Here is a 20,579-nt window from a genome sequence, read left to right as displayed (position 1 = left end):
ATTTTAATGTTTTTCTGCCCTTTCATTATTCTTAGTTGGACTTTAAATGCTGCTATTTCCCAACATGTTAAGTCAACATGATATAAATGTTTGAACACTTAGCTATATGTTTATGTCTATCTATCATACAAATGAGGTTTTATTGTAAAGTTAATTAGTAATGATTAATATTTTATTTCAGTGCCTCAGATTTTCTTTACTATTGACATTCCACACCTGATTTGCTTTAAACTCAAATAACATTTACTCCTTTCCATTCTAAGAAAGTTATTTCTATTTCTTCCTTTCTGTTCTATTTCTCTTCTCTTTCTTGAATGATGTGAATAGTTTGGCTTGCATTAGACTGCAATGATGGAAAGGTCCATTAAAAGTTCTAGAGAAGAAGCCTTTCTTTTTTTTTTTTTTTTTTAATTTTATTTTTTTATTTGAGAGAGAGGGTGAGCATGAGTGGGGGTTAGGGGCAGAGAAGCGGAGAAGTGGAGAAGTAGACTCTCCTGCTGAGCAGGGAGCCCAATGTGAGGCTCCATTCCAGGACACTGGGATCTTGACCTGAGCCAAAGACAGATCCTTAACCGACTGAGCCACCCAGGTGCCCCAAGAAGAAGCCTTTCTTGATGCTACATCTTAAGCTTTTATTCAATTCTTAAAACTAGTTAATTTTGGAAGGTAAATATAAAACTGATTCACCACAAAATTCTTATATATGCATATAATAAAATTAGTTCTTTCATACTCTTGTAATTCAGTTAATTATTGTGTGATTTCCAATGTGGAATAAATTTGACATTTTGTATTTTCATTATTTACCAAAATATATGTGAAGATTATAACTCTAGCTAGGGCTTGTTGAAAAAAATTGATAGTCAAATTTCATGGTTAATGCTGTAAGACATAGCCCACCCTAAAAGCCCTAGCCTATGGTTCAAGGAGCATAGACTTTTTGTTGTCTAGTTGGTTGGTGGATTGGTTGATTGGTTGTTTGGTTGGTTGCCAAACGGTTACCATAGACCTATTATTTCTGACAATGCATTATTCTCACTTTTAACATTTATATGAAAAATTTTCTGCAGGGATACTTTGCTTGGAATTTACACATTTGAAATACTTACAAAACTCATTGCAAGAGGCATCTGGGTAGAACGTTTTTATTTCTTTGGTGATCCATGGAACTGGCTCGATTTCAGTGTAACTTTGTTTGAGTGAGTATTTCTTCAAATTACAAACAGCTTAATACCTTGCTAAGTAAATACTTTTCATAAAGAAACATTAAGATTTACAAAGTTTTCTGCTTGCAAACATTCTCTGAACAAAAAAATATTTCATAAATCATAGCCATAATGACTCTCAGGCAGCTCCAACTGAACTAGCTCTCAGAATACGCAATAAAAATGAAAGGAATGGGATATTATCTGTTTTCTATCTGAAGCAAAACAACAGAGGTTGAATTTTAGGATTTTAAGTGATTATTTTCAGTGCATAGAAAATCTCTTGGGGACTTACAAGAAGATCCTAACATGTTTGATTTCATCTCCAACCTACATTTTATTTAGCTACATTGCTTAAGACCAGTAAACACTAGATATCAGAATAAAATATCTTAAACACACCCACACACATTTTCGAGAGTGTTACATTAAATTCTAATGATTTACATGAGTATTTTTTCAATGATTCTATTTAGTGTGCTCTGTTTTATGGCTAAGGAAATGATCACTGGCACCAAACTCCTGTTAAATATAATTTAAAATGATATTCATTTTTAAGTTTGGAGTTGATTTTTTAAAACAACAAATAGACTTCATAAAGCGCATAATCAGTGTCTGCCATGTTGTAAGCAATAAAAAATAGTAGCTAATATCATTGAAATTATTATCACTACTACTTTGATTACTACCATTATTTTGCTGTTGCCAGTACTGATAGATAATACTTAGCTAACACAGCTACTACTTAGCCCTGTATGCCAGGTGCTAAGCTATGCACTTTACATGTATGAGCTTGTTTAATCCCGACAAAAAGCCTCAGAATTAGGAATTATTATCCCCACTTTAATTTTGAAGAAACTGAGGCAAGAAGGAATCAGTAATTTTTCCATGTCACACAGCTGGTAACTTGGGAGCCTGGATTTCTACATAAGCACTCTGGTTACAGGCTGTGCCCTTAACCACTATACACCCTGCCTTTGGCTATCATCACCGTCGTCATTACCATCAAGATCATCCTCACCATGACCATCATCAGAAGCTTAAGTACTTAAATCTCATTACTTAAAAAACTATAGATTTTTCCTATTTTAACTACCTCTTCAGTGATTAAATAACAAAATATTTATGAACATAATATAGGGTGCCTGGTATGGAATTATGACTAATCACAGTGTCAAGCTTTTATAAACTATCATAATTTGTGGATTAATATTTACCTGGCTACCTTGCACTGTAAAAATCTTTGTCTTCCAATCAATAAGGCAAGTATTTGCAAAATGGAACAATGAGAGCAAGGGAAACGTTTGGTTATGTGGTTTTAAAAATAAGTTTAAATAGTATAAAAAGTCAATGATAAGCAGCATGGACTCAGTATGACTTTTAAATAACTCTAATTTAATTCCACAGGCACATAACAAGATACTTAGCTCTCAACTCCATTACAATACTTAGAATTTCAAGAAATTTGAGAATTTTGAAAATTATTCCCCTAAACCAAGGTAAGAAATGGCATTTAGTTCTTGTCTTCATTTTGATTTATGTACTACCCTGTATTCTTTTGAACTCCCCTGTAATTGCTTGGAGAAATACTAAATTGAACAATGTTTCATCTTTGAAGTCAGCGAATTATCTGATCTATAAGTTTATTTCAGTCACTCCAGGAAAGCAAAAAAAAAAAAAATCACATTTGACTGTTATTTATTTGAGATGGGTTCAATACTTAATGATAAAATATAGAGATTAATCAAAATATATTCTATTTTTTCTTATTTATCCTTCCATCTTAAATATGAACTTATAAAATTGTCCTTAGACTTCTGAGAGAGATAGCAATCTAGACAGATACCTAATATGCCTTCTTTTCTTCACTGCTTCTAAAAACCAGTTGAAATGAACAAAGTAATATAAAATAAGATAAATTCCATTTTGCTCTGAGTGCTTGGATAGGGTGCATTCCACATGCCACAGAGTTAAAGGAGGTTCTGCTAAATAAGGTAGAGCTGTGACCACACTGATAGAAGATGCTGAGGACTAATTTATAGTTCCCATTCCTAAAGATATCCTAGAGAAGCCCACCAACACCTTCTAATTTGTGTTAAGAATGGATTAAAAACAATCCGATATGAAAGAACTACACTCAGTGTTTTGGCTGCTGAGTTAGAAGCATGAAATAGGTGGGCCAATAAACCCAGAGGCAAGTGTGATAATACCAGAAATGAGATCTACAGGCAATTTTTGTCCACTGCAACACCATGAAGAAGGCCAGATATATGCATACCATGTACTTGGAGTCTAGCCTAGGCAAAACAGTAAAAAGATTGGACGATGGATGGTACATAGCCCTGTGGATATATTAAAACACTGAATTGTACACATTAAATGTGTGAATTGTATGATTTATGAATTATAGCTCAATAAAGCTGTTTAACAACAATGGTCTGTGCATGGCAGCTTCACCAAACCCAGTGAAGAAAGCACCAATGAGAAGAGTTGCGGTGATAGGAATTCCCACAGTTCTACTTCCCTTACTACTCTCCACAAATTACTAGAACATAAAATTGTATCATCTGTGTCTTCATCCTAGGCTCAGATGTGAAGATTATAGAACAAATCAGGTGAATCCAAGTCAATACAAGAAGAACATGTCTTAGTGGAGTTGGAAACACACAGCCTGATAGAAATTGCTATTTTTTCAAGGGAGAAAATAATCAATGGACATACCAGCAATATAGAACATATGCAAGTACTTTGCAATACCAAAAGGGAAACATACTATTTAAGAAAATAAAAATAATCCTCTTTTTTCTTTAAAAACTATGCCCTGGGCACCTGGGTGGCTCAGTCGTTAAGCGTTTGCCTTCGGCTCAGGTCATGATCCCAGGGTCCTGGGATCGAGTCCCACATCGGGCTCCCTATTCGGCGGGAAGCCTGCTTCTCCCTCTCCCACTCCCCCTGCTTGTGTTCCTGCTCTCGCTATCTCTCTCTCTGTCAAATAAATAAATAAAATCTTTAAAAAAAAATAAAAAATAAAAATAAAAAAAAAATAAAAACTATGCCCTAAGGAATAGGGGCAAGCATAAGAAGTCATCTTTTTTGTAGTGCCTTCAAGATTTTATTTATTTATTTATTTATTTATTTATTTATTTATTTAAGAGACGGCACAAGCGGGGAGGAACAGAGGGGGAAAGAATCTCATGCAGACTCTGCACTGAGCTCCACACGGGGCTTGATCCCATGACCCTGAGATCATGACCATGAGATCATGACCTGAGCAGAAACCAAGAGTCCATGCTTAACTGATTGAGCCACCCAGGCGCCCCTTTTGTAGTGCCTTCAGAAGAAAACCTAGACTTAAGCAAAAGAGGAAAATGCTATAATAAAATAGACAAAAACACCTATCAGACAAAAAAATGATAAAAATTATAATACCCAGGGCGCCTAGGTGGCGCAGTCAGTTAAGAGTCCGACTCTTGGCTTCGGCTCAGGTCGTGATCTGTAGGTCATGGTTTCTGTACTCAGCGGGAAGTCTATTTGAGATTCTCTCTCTCCCTCTGCCCCTCCCACTCCTGCTCGCTCTCTTTCTCTCTCTAAAATAAATACATAAATCTTTTAAAAAATTAGAATTTTTTGGTGAATATTTGATGGTAATAGAAGCATTAAAATATGGTATTGTCTGTACAGTATTATGGTATGGTAAAACAAAACTGCTTGTGTGAAGAAAAATGAGGGAAATTCTATATCAATACAATAGAACCAAAAATGGATGGGTTAATGAAAAAGAGGAAACTAAGTTCCATCTTATGGGTAGTTGGTGACCCTAAAAATGAGACCAGAATAAATGTAAAAGACAAATTATTCAAAAATACACTAGAAAATTTTTTAAAAATTTTAACTTGAGATTTTTCTCACAACTGGAAAAGGTTCATTTTTATAGTAGATAAAAAAACTAAAAGATATACTTAGACATTATAACATTTTTTAAATTTAAACTTCTAAGAAATAAAAGTATTATAAAAATCCTACAAGAAAAAAGCAATGAAAAATTGCCTATGGAAAGGTTATTTTTAGACCTCTTGATAATATTGAACATGAATAGGCAGTGTAGTTTCAGAGCTTGGAGGAAGTGTAAACAGGAAGGTTATGACACCAGTATTTTATACCTGTCTGTCATCCATATGTGAAGCTGATAGGAAGATATTCTCAGTCATGCAAGAGTTCTGAAATTTTATATGTGTATCTTTCCTGAATAACTGGTATGAAAACAAAACATTCAACAATGGGAAGATTTAATACCAGAAGTAATCACAGTGAACTCTGAAATCATTTCAACACAGAATGAATTTCAAATTAACTGTTGTTAGTGATATGTAAAACAGAATGCAAATATTATAAATCTGAAGTAATAACAGACATGCCTAAACTAGAAACATATTTTATTTGTGTTTCAGAAAACTTTGAAATAGATGCCAAAATTATAAAAATCTAGTGATTTTTAACATTAAAACCTAAATTAATTTGGATGAATTCAGCGTCTGCCTTCAGCTCAGGTCATGATCCCAGCGTCCTGGGATCAAGTCCCACATCGGGCTCCCTGCTCAGTGGGGAACCTGCTTCTCCCTCTCCAGCTCTCCATGCTTGTGTTCCCTCTCTTGCTGTCTCTCTCTCTGTCAAATAAATAAATAGAATCTTTAAAAATAAAATGAAAATAAATCAGGCATATTCATCCAAGTCACCTCTGCTCCCCTTTTGCATGAATTTATGTTTCCTGACAAGCCATTATAAGGATTTGAATGTTACCTTTCCTGTAAATCATGAAAAATAATATGTAATGCAAAATACACAAATTGAACAATTATAATAAACTAATATAAACACTGTATGTTAATTCAATTAAAAAAAGAAAATATACAAAGAACTCATGACAGTTGCCAAAGAACTCATTTGAGAGTTGCCAAATGAAAATATGTATATAAAATATACATATTTTGGTGGGTATTAAAGAGGGCACGTACTGAATGGAGCACTGGGTGTTATATGCAAACAATGAATCAGGGAACAGTACATCAAAAACTAATGATGTAATGTATGGTGATTAACATAACATAATAAAATTAAAAAATTAAAAAAATACATATTTGGAAAGTTCATTATAGTAATCACAGAAATTACATTAAAGCAAAGTGATCCCATTTTTCTTTTAATAAATTGGCAAAGATTTTTTTAAACACCCCAGTTTTAGTGAAAGCTTGACTATGTATTTATATATTTGGTTTATACATTGGTTCAACATCTCTTAAAAACAAATTGAACATAAATGTATTAATACTTACATATATTATGATACAGAAATTCTATTTCTAATATAACACTTTTAAAAAAAGGCTTGCATATAGCAAAATAAAATTAATAGTACAACTCCCAAGTGGCAAAAATAAGCTATAAACAAGTATTTGCATATGGTAGCAATTAAAATTGTATATTTAATCTAGATATCACATTTCTTTAACCACAGGAATAACTTTATTTCAACCTTATCCTAATACACTCAAGAAATCCAATCATCTGAAGAAGTCACTAAAAAATAGATTTTCAGGGCACCTGGGTGGCTCAGTCAGTTAAACATCTGACTCTTGATCTCACCACAGGTCTTGATCTCATGGTTGTGAGTTTGGGCCCCACAAAGTCAAAAACTCAAAAAAAAAAAATTATAGATTTCCAGTTCTCACAATAATATATGAAACAGGTATTATTAGCCACATTTTAAAGATAAAACAGAAACATAGTAATATTGATAATATCACAGAGCTAGTACATTCTTATCCATTGTTAAGCTGAACAGTTATTAGGATCCCAAATATAAACAGACCAACAAATAACAAGAGAGCAAGGGAAACAAGAGAAGAAAGGAAGGGAGAAAGTAAGGAACGGAGGGAGGGAGGGAGGAAGGAAGGTTAATACTGGTTTTATCTATGAAGTACAATTACATTATTTTTGTTTTTGTTTCTTTTTTTTGTTTACAGAATTGAGCTTTTAAAAAAAATTGAAGTGCAGTTGACACACAATGTTACATTAATTTTAGGTGTAGAGTGTGGTGATTCTACCAGTCTGTTATGCCATGCTCACCTCAAGTGTAGCTACCACTCTCACCATAAAAGGCTCTTACAACACACTGACTATATATCCCCCATGCCTTTCATCCTGTGACTTAGTCATTCCATAACTGGAAGTCTGTACCTCCCACTCCCCTTCACCCATTTTGTCCATGTCCCCCACCGCCTCCCCTCTGGCAACCACCAGTCTGTTCTTTGTATATATGACTCCGTTTATGCTCTTTTTATTTGTTCATTTGGTTTATTTTTTAGATTCCACATATAAAGTGAAATTATATGGCATTTTCTTTCTCTGTCTGACTTATTTCACTTAGCACAATATACTCTAGATCCATCCACGTTGTCACAAATGGCAAGATCTTATTCTTTTTTATGGCTGAATTATATCCCATTATATATGTAAATGACATCTCTTTATCCATTCAGCTATGAGTGGACACTTAAGTTGCTTCCATATCTTGGCTGTTGTAAATCATGCTGCAACTAACACAGGGGTGCATATATATTTTTGGATTCGTGTTTTCTTTGGATAAATACCCAGCAGTGTAATTACTGGATTTTATAGTAGTTCTATTTTTAATTTTTTGAGGAACCTCCATCCTGTTTTCTACAATGGCTGCACCAATTTACATTCCCACCAGCAGTACATAAAGGTTTCTTGAACAGGTTTTATTTAATAAATAGAAAAATGAGTTCCTTAAATAAAGCCAGTTTTAAGGCTGAATTCTCAATTAGTAAGTGTTCTAATGTAAATACAGTCTACAGATATCACAATGGTGTGTTATTCTCATTCTTAATTCAAATTTGTTCATGTTTTATTTAATTAGCTCCAAAAGTTGAATTCTTAAAAAGTTAATGAAAGAATAGTATAGAATACTGTTATTTCAAACTATTTCTTATTTCAACAACATTTGCAACCTATTTTGATTTATAACTCTACACTTATGTTTATAAACAGTGGTGGTTGGTATGAAAAGCAGTAACCACGAAAAAAGTCTTGTTCTTTATAGTAAAGAAAAACAAATAATTAATTTTAAAATTTGTGCCTGAATTATTTTAACAGATGTAATAAGCTAGCAATAATATAGAAACCTTAAAGTTCAGATTTTTATTTATTTTATTTTCTACTCATTTTACTTATTAGATCTAGATAATGGATGATGTAGATTATGAAACACAAAGCTGTTGATCTCAATGGAGTATGCATTTGCCATGGAGGAATTGTGCTAACAGCTGCTTACCTAGGGTATTTTACTTTATCAAAAACAAACCTTTCTCTTTTTAGGTCTGAAGTCTTTCGTAGGGATCCTCATCCACTGCTTGAAGAAACTTACTGGTGTTATTTCCCTAACTCTGTTTTTTCTGAGTGTATTTTCTCTAATTGGGATGGGGCTCTTCATGGGCAACCTGAAGCATAAGTGTTTGCGATGGCCCCAGGAAAATGAAACTGCAACCCTGCACAACAGAACTGAAAATCCATATTATAGCCGAGGTAAGACTCACTTGCCATCTATGTTAAAAAAGTTAAAATTTTTCTTAGCGAACAAGCAGCCTTCACAGAAGCGTTGAACCAAACTCAACTTCAGAATGAACTTCTTGTAAATGCTGTTACCTATACTCAAGTACACATATCCCCTGCTTTTTGAAATTTCACATGTTGCCACTTAGCTTTTACTAAAGACCTACAGGAGTACCTGTTCTCTCTAACCAAAGGAAATCTGAAGATGATTTTCACTTTTATGATAAATGCTAAAAGTAAAAATAGCATTCAGCTTTTGTTTTGCAGCAAGCCATTATAAAGGTAGCATGCATCCTTTTAGGGAGAGTGGCAGGACCAAAGCTCCTTCCCCTGGAACCACACCCAGCCTCCCAGTGTCAAGCTTCCATAGCTTTGAATTGTGTCTGTGATCACCTATGCTTTATCTCAATTTATTTTGTGCATCTGTTAGCAAGATGTGTCCTAACGTATCAAAAAAGCTGAAGAGAGGTTATGTTTGGGGCCTGGGGATGCGCACAAATTTTTCCCTATAAACTAATGGTAATTGCTTCTTTGCTTTAGGCCATTTCCGTTCACAAAAGGTTTCATTAGGAAGGCTCTACTTTCTGATAGTGGGGGAGACCTGTGCGGATTTGGATCAGTTTCATTTATCAGAATTGCAAAATTCCAATCTTCAGACAGTTCAGTAAGGGAAACCTAAGTTTGAAATTGCTAAATTTTGCAAATTTTATCCTTTAAAATATGACCAAAGTCTTATTTGCAGTTGCATCAAAGTAGAATCCTCATACTACCTTTCTTCAATAAAGTTGTTTATTTAAAATATAAATTTAAGTTTACTCATTAGAAATTTTAAAATGACCTTATAAATATAAAATAGACTACATTATAGAAATTTGTACTGTTGTTGGAGTTCAGTTACTGCTGCTCATTTTAAATGTTTTGAGTTATCATTTGGTAAATAATAAACATACTTTAGGCAAATAGTAATAATGCCAGAATAAATATTGCTTAGCTCCTATATATAAGTAATCTATATATAAGTAATACACATGCCTGATCATATATCTTCACCATAATCCTGCAGAGAAGTGAATGACCCATGTTACAAACAGAAAAATGGACGTTCAGAGAAATTCAGTGAATGTTCTAGCATACTACTATCAGGTCCTTCTGACAGTATTTAGAAAAATATAAAAGTATATTTTTAAACTAATAAAAATAAATTGTTGATAAATCTTATGTAGTCCCCTTACATTTTTTTATTTGTATTTGGATATAATAAGTTCCAAAACAAATCTTAATGAATTTTACTCTTTAGTTTACCCTATAATATCATTATGATGCAAATAATACAAATTTATTGGTATGTGGGTATGTGAAATGTTTCCTTATTATATGTGTCTATTTCATGTTCTTGATTCTAGTGGTGAGGGCAACAGGAAATAGATATTAAATCTTAGATTCCAATTGAAACACTCTTTGGTTTCTTTGGTTATAACAAAAATATACAAATTATATAAAAAATAAACAATTTTACTACTTCATTGTATTACTAAACAAAGTCCAGGTTCTTTTCATCTTAGTTAAAGCATAATTTATATTATAAAGACATCACTTTTTAAAGATTACCACTTTAAAATTTGTCCAATTCTAGTCATTCCATTTCTCTTAAAATGTGTTAGGACTTGCTGAAAATATTATATTTGTAAAATATTATTTAACCTAATTGCCGTGTCAAAGTCCTTAAATTTAGAAGAATATTTGGGAGCGCCTTTTTCTAGTAATGTCAAATTTCATTTGGTTTTTGACTGCCACTTAAAAGATCTGATCAATTGTTCCTAACTATGATTTAAAACTTCTTCTAAAATTATTTTAGGTAACAAGTTAAAGTGACATTATTTGGATTGGAGTAATTCAGTTGTGTGTGTGTGTATGTACATATGTATATGTATACAATTTTATACATACACACATACATTCAGGACTGATCTCATGTGTTGGATCTCTGTGATTTGAATTCAGAACCTAAAATCAATGCTTCTAAGCATGCATGTTCCCAACCCTGGTAGCTTATATCTGTAAATACACAATTTACATTTTAAATGACAGCAGATAAGGATACCTAAATAAATTCTACGGGCTATGATTCAGATTAGTTGGGATTGTGGTGGGAATTAGGTGACATCAGGGTGAGTAACTGGCACTGGATGCTCAATGTAGAAAAATAAGCTTCGAAATAGGAAGAGAATGGCATTTAAACCTAGAGACAGAAATACAGTCTTCTGTTAAGGAAGATCATTAGGAATAAACCCTTGGAAGAAAAGGTCCTCGGGGTGCCTGGGTGGCTCAGTCAGTTAATTGTCTGCCTTCGGCTCAAGTCATGATCCCAGGGTCCTGGGATTGAGCCTCGCATCGGGCTCCCTGCTCAGTGAGCCTGCTTCTCCCTCTCCCTCTGCCTGCCGCTCTGCCTACTTGTGCGCTCTCTCTCTCTCTCTGTCAAATAAATAAATAAATAATCTTAAAAAAAAAAATAAAGAGAAAAGGTCCTCAGCTTTCAAACACTTTAGTCTTGGGAATTTTTCCTTCAGGGTTCTGGTCATACCTGGCTGGTTAGTATTCATTTCCCAGAACTCTAATTTTGAAAGTGATTCTCCTCTTTTTATGCTGGGGTTTATCACTTTTGGGGCAGTGAAGTAGGTGGATTGCCAGACATCTTTTGGCCTGTGCATCACATGCTGGGATAATCTTGTAGATTTAAAAAAAAAAAAAAAAGGTGGGCTATATGTTCCTTCCTTTTCACTATCGAGAGAGATGTTCATCTTCTATGCAGATCTAAATGGGTATCAGATATGCTCTTCACTCAAAATTAGATAATAGAATATAATTTCTGTCCTATTTTTCAGAAACAGAAAACTTTTATTATTTGGAAGGAGAAAGATATGCTCTTCTTTGTGGTAACAGAACAGATGCTGGGTAAGTGGTGTTAATGTTCTTGTATCAAGCCAGTATCATGGATCCATAGTATTTATTGAAAGATTATTGCTTTGGCTGATGTTTCTCATTTGATTACATTATCTCATTTTATCATTAAAACCATGCTGAGAAGTATACAACATGGAATACTATTACCCTGATTTTATAGGAAAAAGCAATAAACTGACTACTTACATGATTTATTCAAGGTCATGAAGTTAGCAAATGGCAAGGCTGGGACTTAATAAAGATCTGATTTTTTGTTTTCTGTGTACTCCAGAGCTAGTGGGAATTATCAAGAAAGATGATATAATCTTTTCTTGGGCCAGAAGCCTTTGAAGAGAAGAAATAGGAAAGATATGCTGTTATTTCACTTATTTTATAGCTTGTATATCTTTTATGACTATAATTTACATTAATAAAATTCTTATTGCTCTTAAAAATTGTACTTATAAATAATTCTTCAGTGATATGACAAAACTCTCAAGTCTTACTGTCCTATAATTTCAAATGAAGAGAAAAGAAAGTAGAAATACAGTTCTTCTCAGCAGTAGTAGCATTCCAGGAATGCCTTATGTGACTTTCCTCAGGTGGAAATGATTTGATGCCCACTGTAGACACTGCTCTTTCTTAGGCTCTGGGGCCCAGATTAACAAAAGTCATATGGGGGTAGAGGAGCATGAGTTAATGTAGTTTATATATTCATGTGATTTAGACATTTTGTCTCTTGTTCAACGCTGCCCAGCAGTGGGCTTCCATTCTATTCTCAAGTCGGTATTGTGAACCCATCTCACTGTGTCTGCCACATCACACTCCAGCTAACCCTTTTCATGGACATCCCAAAGTCAAATATGACCTGAAATGCTTGTTGAAATTATCTGATCGTGGATAATCAGAATCACAAGGATGTATTTCAAGATCAGAAGAGAAAGTCATGCAATGTTTCACCTGTAGCCATCATACCTTGCTGCATGGTAAACAATCCCAAAATTTAGTGCCTTAAGACAAGAAGAAAATGTATTTGTTCAGATTCTGTGGGTCAGCAATTTCACAAGCCTGGATGCACAAGTATATTTGAAACCTCTCTTTGCATCCCATTTGTTAACTATTAACAAAAGTCCAAAACAAGTCACATGGCCAGAATAACATTGGCAGAAACTACACAAGAGTGTGGATAGAGGGAAGCATGGTTTATTTGGCCACCCCTGTAATAACCAATCACAATACTCAAGCCCCAGAAGATAAAAGTATGAAGAGTCCATGAAAGGAAATGAGATAAATCTTTAATCTGATCTTTCTACAAACATGCAAGTGCTGCTTATAAATTATCAATGTCATAAGTGTTTTCTCGCCCTTAAATAATGGGATCCAAGGGCTTGAGGTGAGAGCATTTAAAAATTAAACCCTCAACGACTGTAGCTTTGTTTTATGACTGTTATTTCCCATCACGTATGCTTTCACTTTGATACTCTGTACCAAAGAAATCTTTAACAAGGCTTGGCAAAAAACCATTTGTGAGGCCCTTTTTCCTTCTAGATTAATTACCACTGTTCACTTATATTAACTTAAAATCTACCTCATTGGCTGCTTTTTCACTGGGCTTTGTTTAGACTAATTCCTGTGGAAGAAAGAGCTCTTTAATATTCATGGGTGGGTATTCTGTATTTATGATTTGGCCATAATCTGAAAGTTACTTAAGAGTAAGCAGTTTTTCTTTTCTTTGTCTTTAGTCAGTGTCCCGAAGGATATGTGTGTGTGAAAGCTGGCACAAATCCTGATTATGGCTTCACAAATTTTGACACTTTTGGCTGGGCCTTACTTGCCCTGTTTCGGTTAATGACACAGGATTACCCTGAAGCACTTTATCATCAGGTAAGAACAGAGAGAATCTGCAGTGCACATAAAAATGGTGCCATGCTCCTCCCTTTTAAAATAATAGTCAAATGTAACATGGTTTATTAAATTTCTGTGGGGAGAAGAATTTGAGGACAGAAGAAAAGTGAATCAGAATTACTGAATGTCAAACTGTATGCTAACACTGTGCCCAAGTCTGTGCCCTTATGTATATCTCATTTAATCTTTGAAACAATCCTGCAAGACCAAACTATATATGCTTTTTATGTGAAGACACTGAGATCAGAGTGGTTGGGTAACCTCTCCCAAGTTACAACACGTGTATCTTCTAGAGATCACTGCTCTGCTCTATGCTATCACACATTTGATATTAACTAAGGAAAGAGCATTGGTAAGTACTAATTCTTCAGTCAAAAAATTTGAACCTGTGAGATTACCATGTATTAAGAAATTGTTTATTTAATGCCTACAATGTGTATTTCACTTCAACTCTTCTATTTCTTCTCATTTCCCTGTAATATTTAACCACGCTCTGATTATAACAGAAAGTTTGCTATTTTGAGACTTGAAATCAAATTCTGAGAGTCTCTCTTCATAACTGATGATTTATTTGCCATAGTTTCTCAGAAAGATATAATACACATTAGAATGGTGATTTGGTTTTTCTAAGAGAAGTTTCATCACAGTGGAATATGCAATGTTAGTTTAGCAGCATAGTTAATATCAAAGTATATTAAATAAAATAAATTACTTTAAGTTTCCAAAGTATGTACAGTTGAAGGAGAACACTCTTTTTTTTAAACATGTACATGCACTCTATACTTTTTATGATTGGATAGATAAATTATGGTGTTCGTGTGTGTGTAATGACCTGTACAGGCCATTAATAATGATAGGACTTTTAGCACAAAGGTGTGTGGTATGTTATTAAATGAAAATCAAGTAAACTAAACAGACATGCAATACAATTATATTTCTAATAAAAGAAATACATGAAAATATTAAAATGACTTTTTAAAATGCAAACTATATTTTTCTAATTTTATAAGATGAGTATTTATTTATATTGTTATTTTCCAAGCTTTGACAAGTATCAATGCCTCCTCCACAACACTAGGGACTTATTTCTAAAATAATCTTATCATGTTATCTTACTTCTAAAAATCCTTCAGAGGTTTCTGCATTCCTATGGGATGAAGTTCAAAGTCCAAATGCATGGTCTATAGTGCCCTTTAAGATCTAGTTTCTGCATAGTTCTCCAGATGTATTTTCTAATGATATCCCAATATATACTCACTCTCTGCTTTATTTAAGTATAGAAAAGGCTTGCTGTTTCCTAAGTGAGCTTTTTCCCATAATTTCTTGTTTCAATGTATGTTGTACCCTCAGCCTAAATTCAAGTTTCTATCTTCAGTCTCATACCTCAAATTCATATCTCAAACCCAGAAGAAATCTTGAGCTTTTCCCCAAACTCTCCTTTCACAGCTAGGCAAGTCCTACAGCAGAATACCATGGCACTGTATAATTGCCCCTAATTGTAGTTATTTTATTTTATTTATTTATTTTTGAAAGAGAGAGAGAGAAAGTGAGAGCATGCACGCACGCACGCACGCACACGGGAGGAGAAGGGGAAGGACAGTGAGAGAGAGAATCCTAAGGAGGCTCCATGCCCAGCATGGAGGCCCCCACAAGGCTTGAACCCACAAGACTGAGGTCATGACCTGAGCTGAAATCAAGAGTCAGATGCCTAACCGACGGAGCCACCCAGGCGTCCCTAAGTGTGGTTATTTTAATTTCTTATTCAGTAATTTCTCCCACTGGAGATATGCTACCTGAGAAGAAGTTTTTTATCTCATTTTAATTTTTGAGTTCTCAGCATCAAACACATAGAAATTCTTAATGAAATTTTAATAAACAAAATATAAGTGAATATTTATAAATTGTATCACTTTATGTAATGTTTTGTTTTTTGGTTACAGCCCTCTAAGTATGTTAGCTAATTTTCTTGTTAGAATTGGTCTAAAGGAAATCCTTTCCCACTAGTAGTGAAATGAAAAATCAGTGTGGGAGTACCCTGGTGGAGTCCACATAGGACTTTCATCAATATTGTACTCTTGTTATTGACCAGTGTAGAGAAGGTTTGCTTTGATTTGAATTGGATTTGTGCTCTCAGCATTGCCCCACACTGAACTGACTATGGCTAGGGAAATTCAGCAATTATTCCCAAAGAATGTAGCTTATGTTTTAGAGAATACAATTCTCTATTCATTCATCAAATATTTATTTGAGGGCGCCTGGGTGGCTCAGTCAGTTAAGCGACTGCCTTCGGCTCAGGTCATGATCCTGGAGTCCCGGGATCGAGTCCCGCATCGGGCTCCCTGCTCAGCGGGGAGTCTGCTTCTCCCTCTGACCCTCCCCCCTCTCATACTCTATCTCATTCTCTCTCTCAAATAAATAAATAAAATCTTAAAAAAAATATTTATTTGATCCAAATACTCTTTGATACACCATGGGTACAGAAATGAACAAAACAAAGTGCCAGTCCTCATGGACATAAACATAATGTTATGTTTAACAATAGTTAACCTTTACTGCATCTGCCATAGACTAAGTGCATCTTCACATGCACTGCTTCACTTGATTTTCGTAACAAACCTAGGCTTTGATGCCATAATTACCCCAATTTCAAACTAAAATATACTAGAACCAGAACGTGTATACTTTTCCATCATCATAAAAGTGTATTCTTTTATCCTCCACCAGCTTCATATAATAGGAAAAGCAAAAGTTTTGGATTCAGGTCTTTCTCCATAGCTGTCAGATCTTTAACATGTCATCTTGCCTAATTTTCATCTTCCTTCTGCATATAAGAAATAATAGTAAATACCACATAAATGTGCTGCACAGAATTAATGAAATAATAAGCAAAGCATTTATTAATGTGCATGGTGGGCAGTATATCCCATAATATCTATTACTGACTCTTGAATGTACTACTGTAGATGATAGCTAGTTCAGTGGGAAAAATATTTAACCAAATCTTAAATAGGTGACTCTTTGGGGAAATAGGTTTATTAAAAATACCTTTCAAGATAAATATACTATATATTAATAAGAAATTATTTTTGTTTGAATGTTAGAACTTACTAATCTGTAAACATTTTTAACTTTGTTCTATCAATATAATATTTTCTGTAAATAATACTTATCTATTGATTCAAGTGGATACTTAAAAATTAACATTAGTCTCATCTGTATTTTTTAGATTTTGTTTATATACTTTTAATCCATGATGATAAATCAGTGGCCTATATTACTTATATAGTGGGCTGTATAAATTACTTAGAATTTTTCAAAGTTTTAAATTCTCTCATCTATCTTAAGTAATTATTATGAAATAAAAGCTAGTCAATGCTCAGTTTTGAAATCTAAAATCTTGGTTTTTTTCTATCCATAAATGACTGCAATAAGTGAATTATATGACTTTCCCATGTGATTTGTCTAAATATCCTTCACCAAAGCAGGTATTCTGACATAGAAAAATTTTCCTGTTTCAAACCTCTTTGAATAGACCTAAGTTTATGCCTCGTTATGATGTTTTCATAAAGTAATGATAAGAAGAAGCTAATCTCTAAATATTCATTCTCTGACTTTTACTAAGCTTGATATATTTAAAGATTTTACTGTAAAGGAAATAGTCTTTTTTAATTTTTTTTTAAGATTTTATTTATTTGACAGAGAGAGACACAGCAAGAGAGGGAACACAAGCAGGGGGAGTGGAGAGGGGGAAGCAGGCTTCCAGCCCAGCAGGGAGCCCAACGTGGGGCTCAATACCAGGATCCTGGGACCAAAACCTGAGCCGAAGGCAGACGCTTAACGACTGAGCCACCCAAGCACCCCTAAAGGAAATGGTCTTTACTTTAGACTGTCCAGCTTTCTTAATTGAGAAATGACAATGTTTTCCTTTCAATATGTTTTCTCTGTTAGTGAAGACCTAAAAGCCAGATGCCTAACTGAATTCTTTCTTTGGTTTTGTATCATGCATTTTTATATCTTACATATATATCTAAAATTGAAGAGCTTTTCTCTTATTTCTCCAGGTAGAGCCAGTAAAACTGTCCTGTGATTACATTCCACTTACAACTAAATTATTTTAATAATAAAAGTTCATTTTTTTCATTTTAAAATAGGAGATTACAGGAAGACAAATAATGTTTTCCTCTTTTGTCTTGTTTTCCAACTCTCCTTAGATCCTTTATGCTTCTGGGAAGGTCTACATGATATTTTTTGTTGTGATAAGCTTTTGGTTTGCTTTTTACATAGCAAGTTTGTTCTTGGGCATACTTGCTATGTCCTATGAAGAAGAAAAGCAGAAAGCTGCTGAAAAAGCTAAGAAGATTGAGCTAAAATTTCAGCAGACTTTGAAAGCACTTCAAGAAGGAGACGAAGCAGCTGAGGTATAAATTTTTCTTAGTACTTCACAGAATCACAGAATTTGAGTTATTTTCTCTCTTTGGAGTATATTGCTTTCTACTTGGTGCTCAGTATCTGTGTGTTGTACATGGTAAGAAGATCAACGGGGATCTTGATAAGTGGGCTCACTTTTGCTATTCAACATTATTTCCTCAGTGCACTGTGTTAAGAGTGATCAACATCTTTAAATATTTCTTTAAGACAGTTTTTTGTTCCAAAGTGTGTATTACTACTGCTGATAAATGATGGATATATTAGTTTTCAAACTTGACTTCCCTTAATGCAGGTTTAGTTTATTAATTCAACTTGCTTCAGATAGTACATCAGAATTAACTGAAAAATTTCAGTATTCAACTCAAAAGTGATAATGCCTTCTATAATTTAGAAATCATGAAGTACTGAAAGCATGGATTTAAAGTATAGTACTAAAGTTGTAAAAAGAGCAAACAAATACACTTACTGTCTTTCTAGCTCTTCCGAGAAGAAATGCACTATGTATCTTGATATAAGGAATTATTTATCCATGGAATAATTAAATCCATGATTAGTAAAACTTAGTAAAGTTTTACTCTAATTTTCAATTATTTTAGTGTTGTTTTTTGAGTTTATTTTCAGATTTTTAGCTTCATAATGAAAGATTCAATCTATGAATCTAAAAATATTGATAGAAGTAACATTAAAGAAATTGTAGAAATTATCTTTAAAAAATCAAAGTTGTGCCATAAGTGTATTAAGGAAGAGGACCCAGGAGAGCAACCAGAAGTAGCTTTCTTATATTCAGTAGGACCTGGCAATCTCATACTTCTTTCTCAGCTGGGGGAGGAATAGGTTTAGCCCACTCTCCTAATACCCCTACCTGGAGCTGTAGAGGTGTATGGTGGGCAGGAGCCAAGTGGCCTAGGGTAGGTTACAGCCCCTGCCTGTTCCAGGTGTTGCTCCCTTCCCCTGTGTTGTAAAGAACCCTCTTGCCTAGGAGCTTGGCCTTTGGAGTGTGCTGGGCCCAAAGTGGCCACAGTCAAGTTGAGTGTTCCTTGACTGGTGTGGCCTAGTTACAGGACTTCACTTGGGAGAGGGAGCCATGCCCTGCCTCCTTTTCCATTCCACTCTAGATTTGTTACATTTTGCACTCTCAACACCTGCTCATAAAGATTGTTTACACTGGAAAAAAGAAGCAAACTCGATAGTAAAATCACAGACTAAGGGAGCAGACAAAGGATAGAAAGAAGCTATACTGAGACCCTGTCATATGGAAGAGGATAAAAAGAGATGGGGAAAGTAAAGAGCCAAGATACACTCAGGCATTAAGTGGAATGCGTAGTAAGGCTGGCTAAGACGTTCATTAATATTAAAGGTAACTTCTGGGTCAAAAGGGGGAAAATGTTAACTTTCCTACATATAAAACTCTTTATTAAGTCATCATCAATGAAGAAGCTCTAGAAAAGTAATTCTACTAAAAACGTGGGAACTGAACAACATAATGTAGGATCACACCAATTATCTAGTATCTATTGATAGATGCTGTGTCTGCATGGTTCATAACATGCATACCATTGAAACAAGAAGCAATTATAGACAGTATGAAGAAAACATGTGTTAAAAAAGGCTATTGAGTATAGTCATTATACCACCCATGAGGAAGTCACAGAAAAAATTACAAAAGATTTCTGTCTCTAGAAATGAGTGTGGGGTCCTTCTGATTGAATGATTATGGTCTGAATGATATGTTGAATGTGTAATTTATTTTGAAGTGGTATTTCAAATGTCAAGGGCCACACACAAATGTATCCAAGAGCACAATACTTCTCTTATCCCAAGATGAGATGCCCTATTAACTCTGCTTAGGAAGAACTTGAATTATTTCCCAATTTCTTAATATCTCCATTCATTTAGATCACATGAAGACATTCTGGTTTTAATTAAAATCTTTCAATTGTAAAGGATTTTTTTTCGTGGAAGAGCACTAGAACATTTTGTCATGAAAAACTTTTTTTGGGAAGTAAGAGTGAAGGTCATTTTCACAAGATTTACTTTCTTTTCCTTTTTTATTTATACTTAAGAAAATACTGGAAAGAGAAGAATTTAAAATGGCACATATTGAGGACCCTTTAGGTGACTTATCTGATTTAAGACTAATCAGATTCTAATTCTGATGTTGGAATTACTGAGAGATTACTTAGATGCTTCATATTCTCACATTGTAGCAAAGCAGTAGATCATATTGGCTAAAAGCACAGTTTTGCAGTCAGATAAAAATAGATTTCAGTCTATTTTAGCCACTTAATAGATGTATGATATTTGCCAAGTCTGTTAACCTTTCTGAACTTCATCTTCTTTATCTGCAAGATGCATATAATTGTAGAATCTGTCTCAGAGGTTGATGTGAGATTCAAATGAAATAAATTCTTTTTTTTTTTAAAGATTTTTTATTTATTTATTTGACAGAGAGAGACACAGTGAGAGAGGGAA

At 34.1% G+C, this 20,579-nt stretch overlaps 1 protein-coding gene across 1 annotated transcript in view; it reads left to right on the top strand.

Moving 5' to 3' along the window:
- Positions 1-20,579, top strand: part of SCN7A (sodium voltage-gated channel alpha subunit 7) — a 79,826-nt gene that overhangs the window by 22,631 nt on the left and 36,616 nt on the right. The window contains exons 5-10 of the mRNA XM_036090408.2: positions 1,071-1,199; positions 2,613-2,704; positions 8,601-8,807; positions 11,717-11,786; positions 13,517-13,658; positions 17,891-18,097. Coding sequence (XP_035946301.2) covers positions 1,071-1,199; positions 2,613-2,704; positions 8,601-8,807; positions 11,717-11,786; positions 13,517-13,658; positions 17,891-18,097 — 847 coding nt within the window. The remainder of the gene's footprint in view (positions 1-1,070; positions 1,200-2,612; positions 2,705-8,600; positions 8,808-11,716; positions 11,787-13,516; positions 13,659-17,890; positions 18,098-20,579) is intronic.

The sequence above is a fragment of the Halichoerus grypus genome, chromosome 4, assembly GCF_964656455.1.
Source record: "Halichoerus grypus chromosome 4, mHalGry1.hap1.1, whole genome shotgun sequence".
Lineage (NCBI taxonomy): Eukaryota > Metazoa > Chordata > Mammalia > Carnivora > Phocidae > Halichoerus > Halichoerus grypus.
This window is presented reverse-complemented; position numbering and strand designations above follow the sequence as displayed.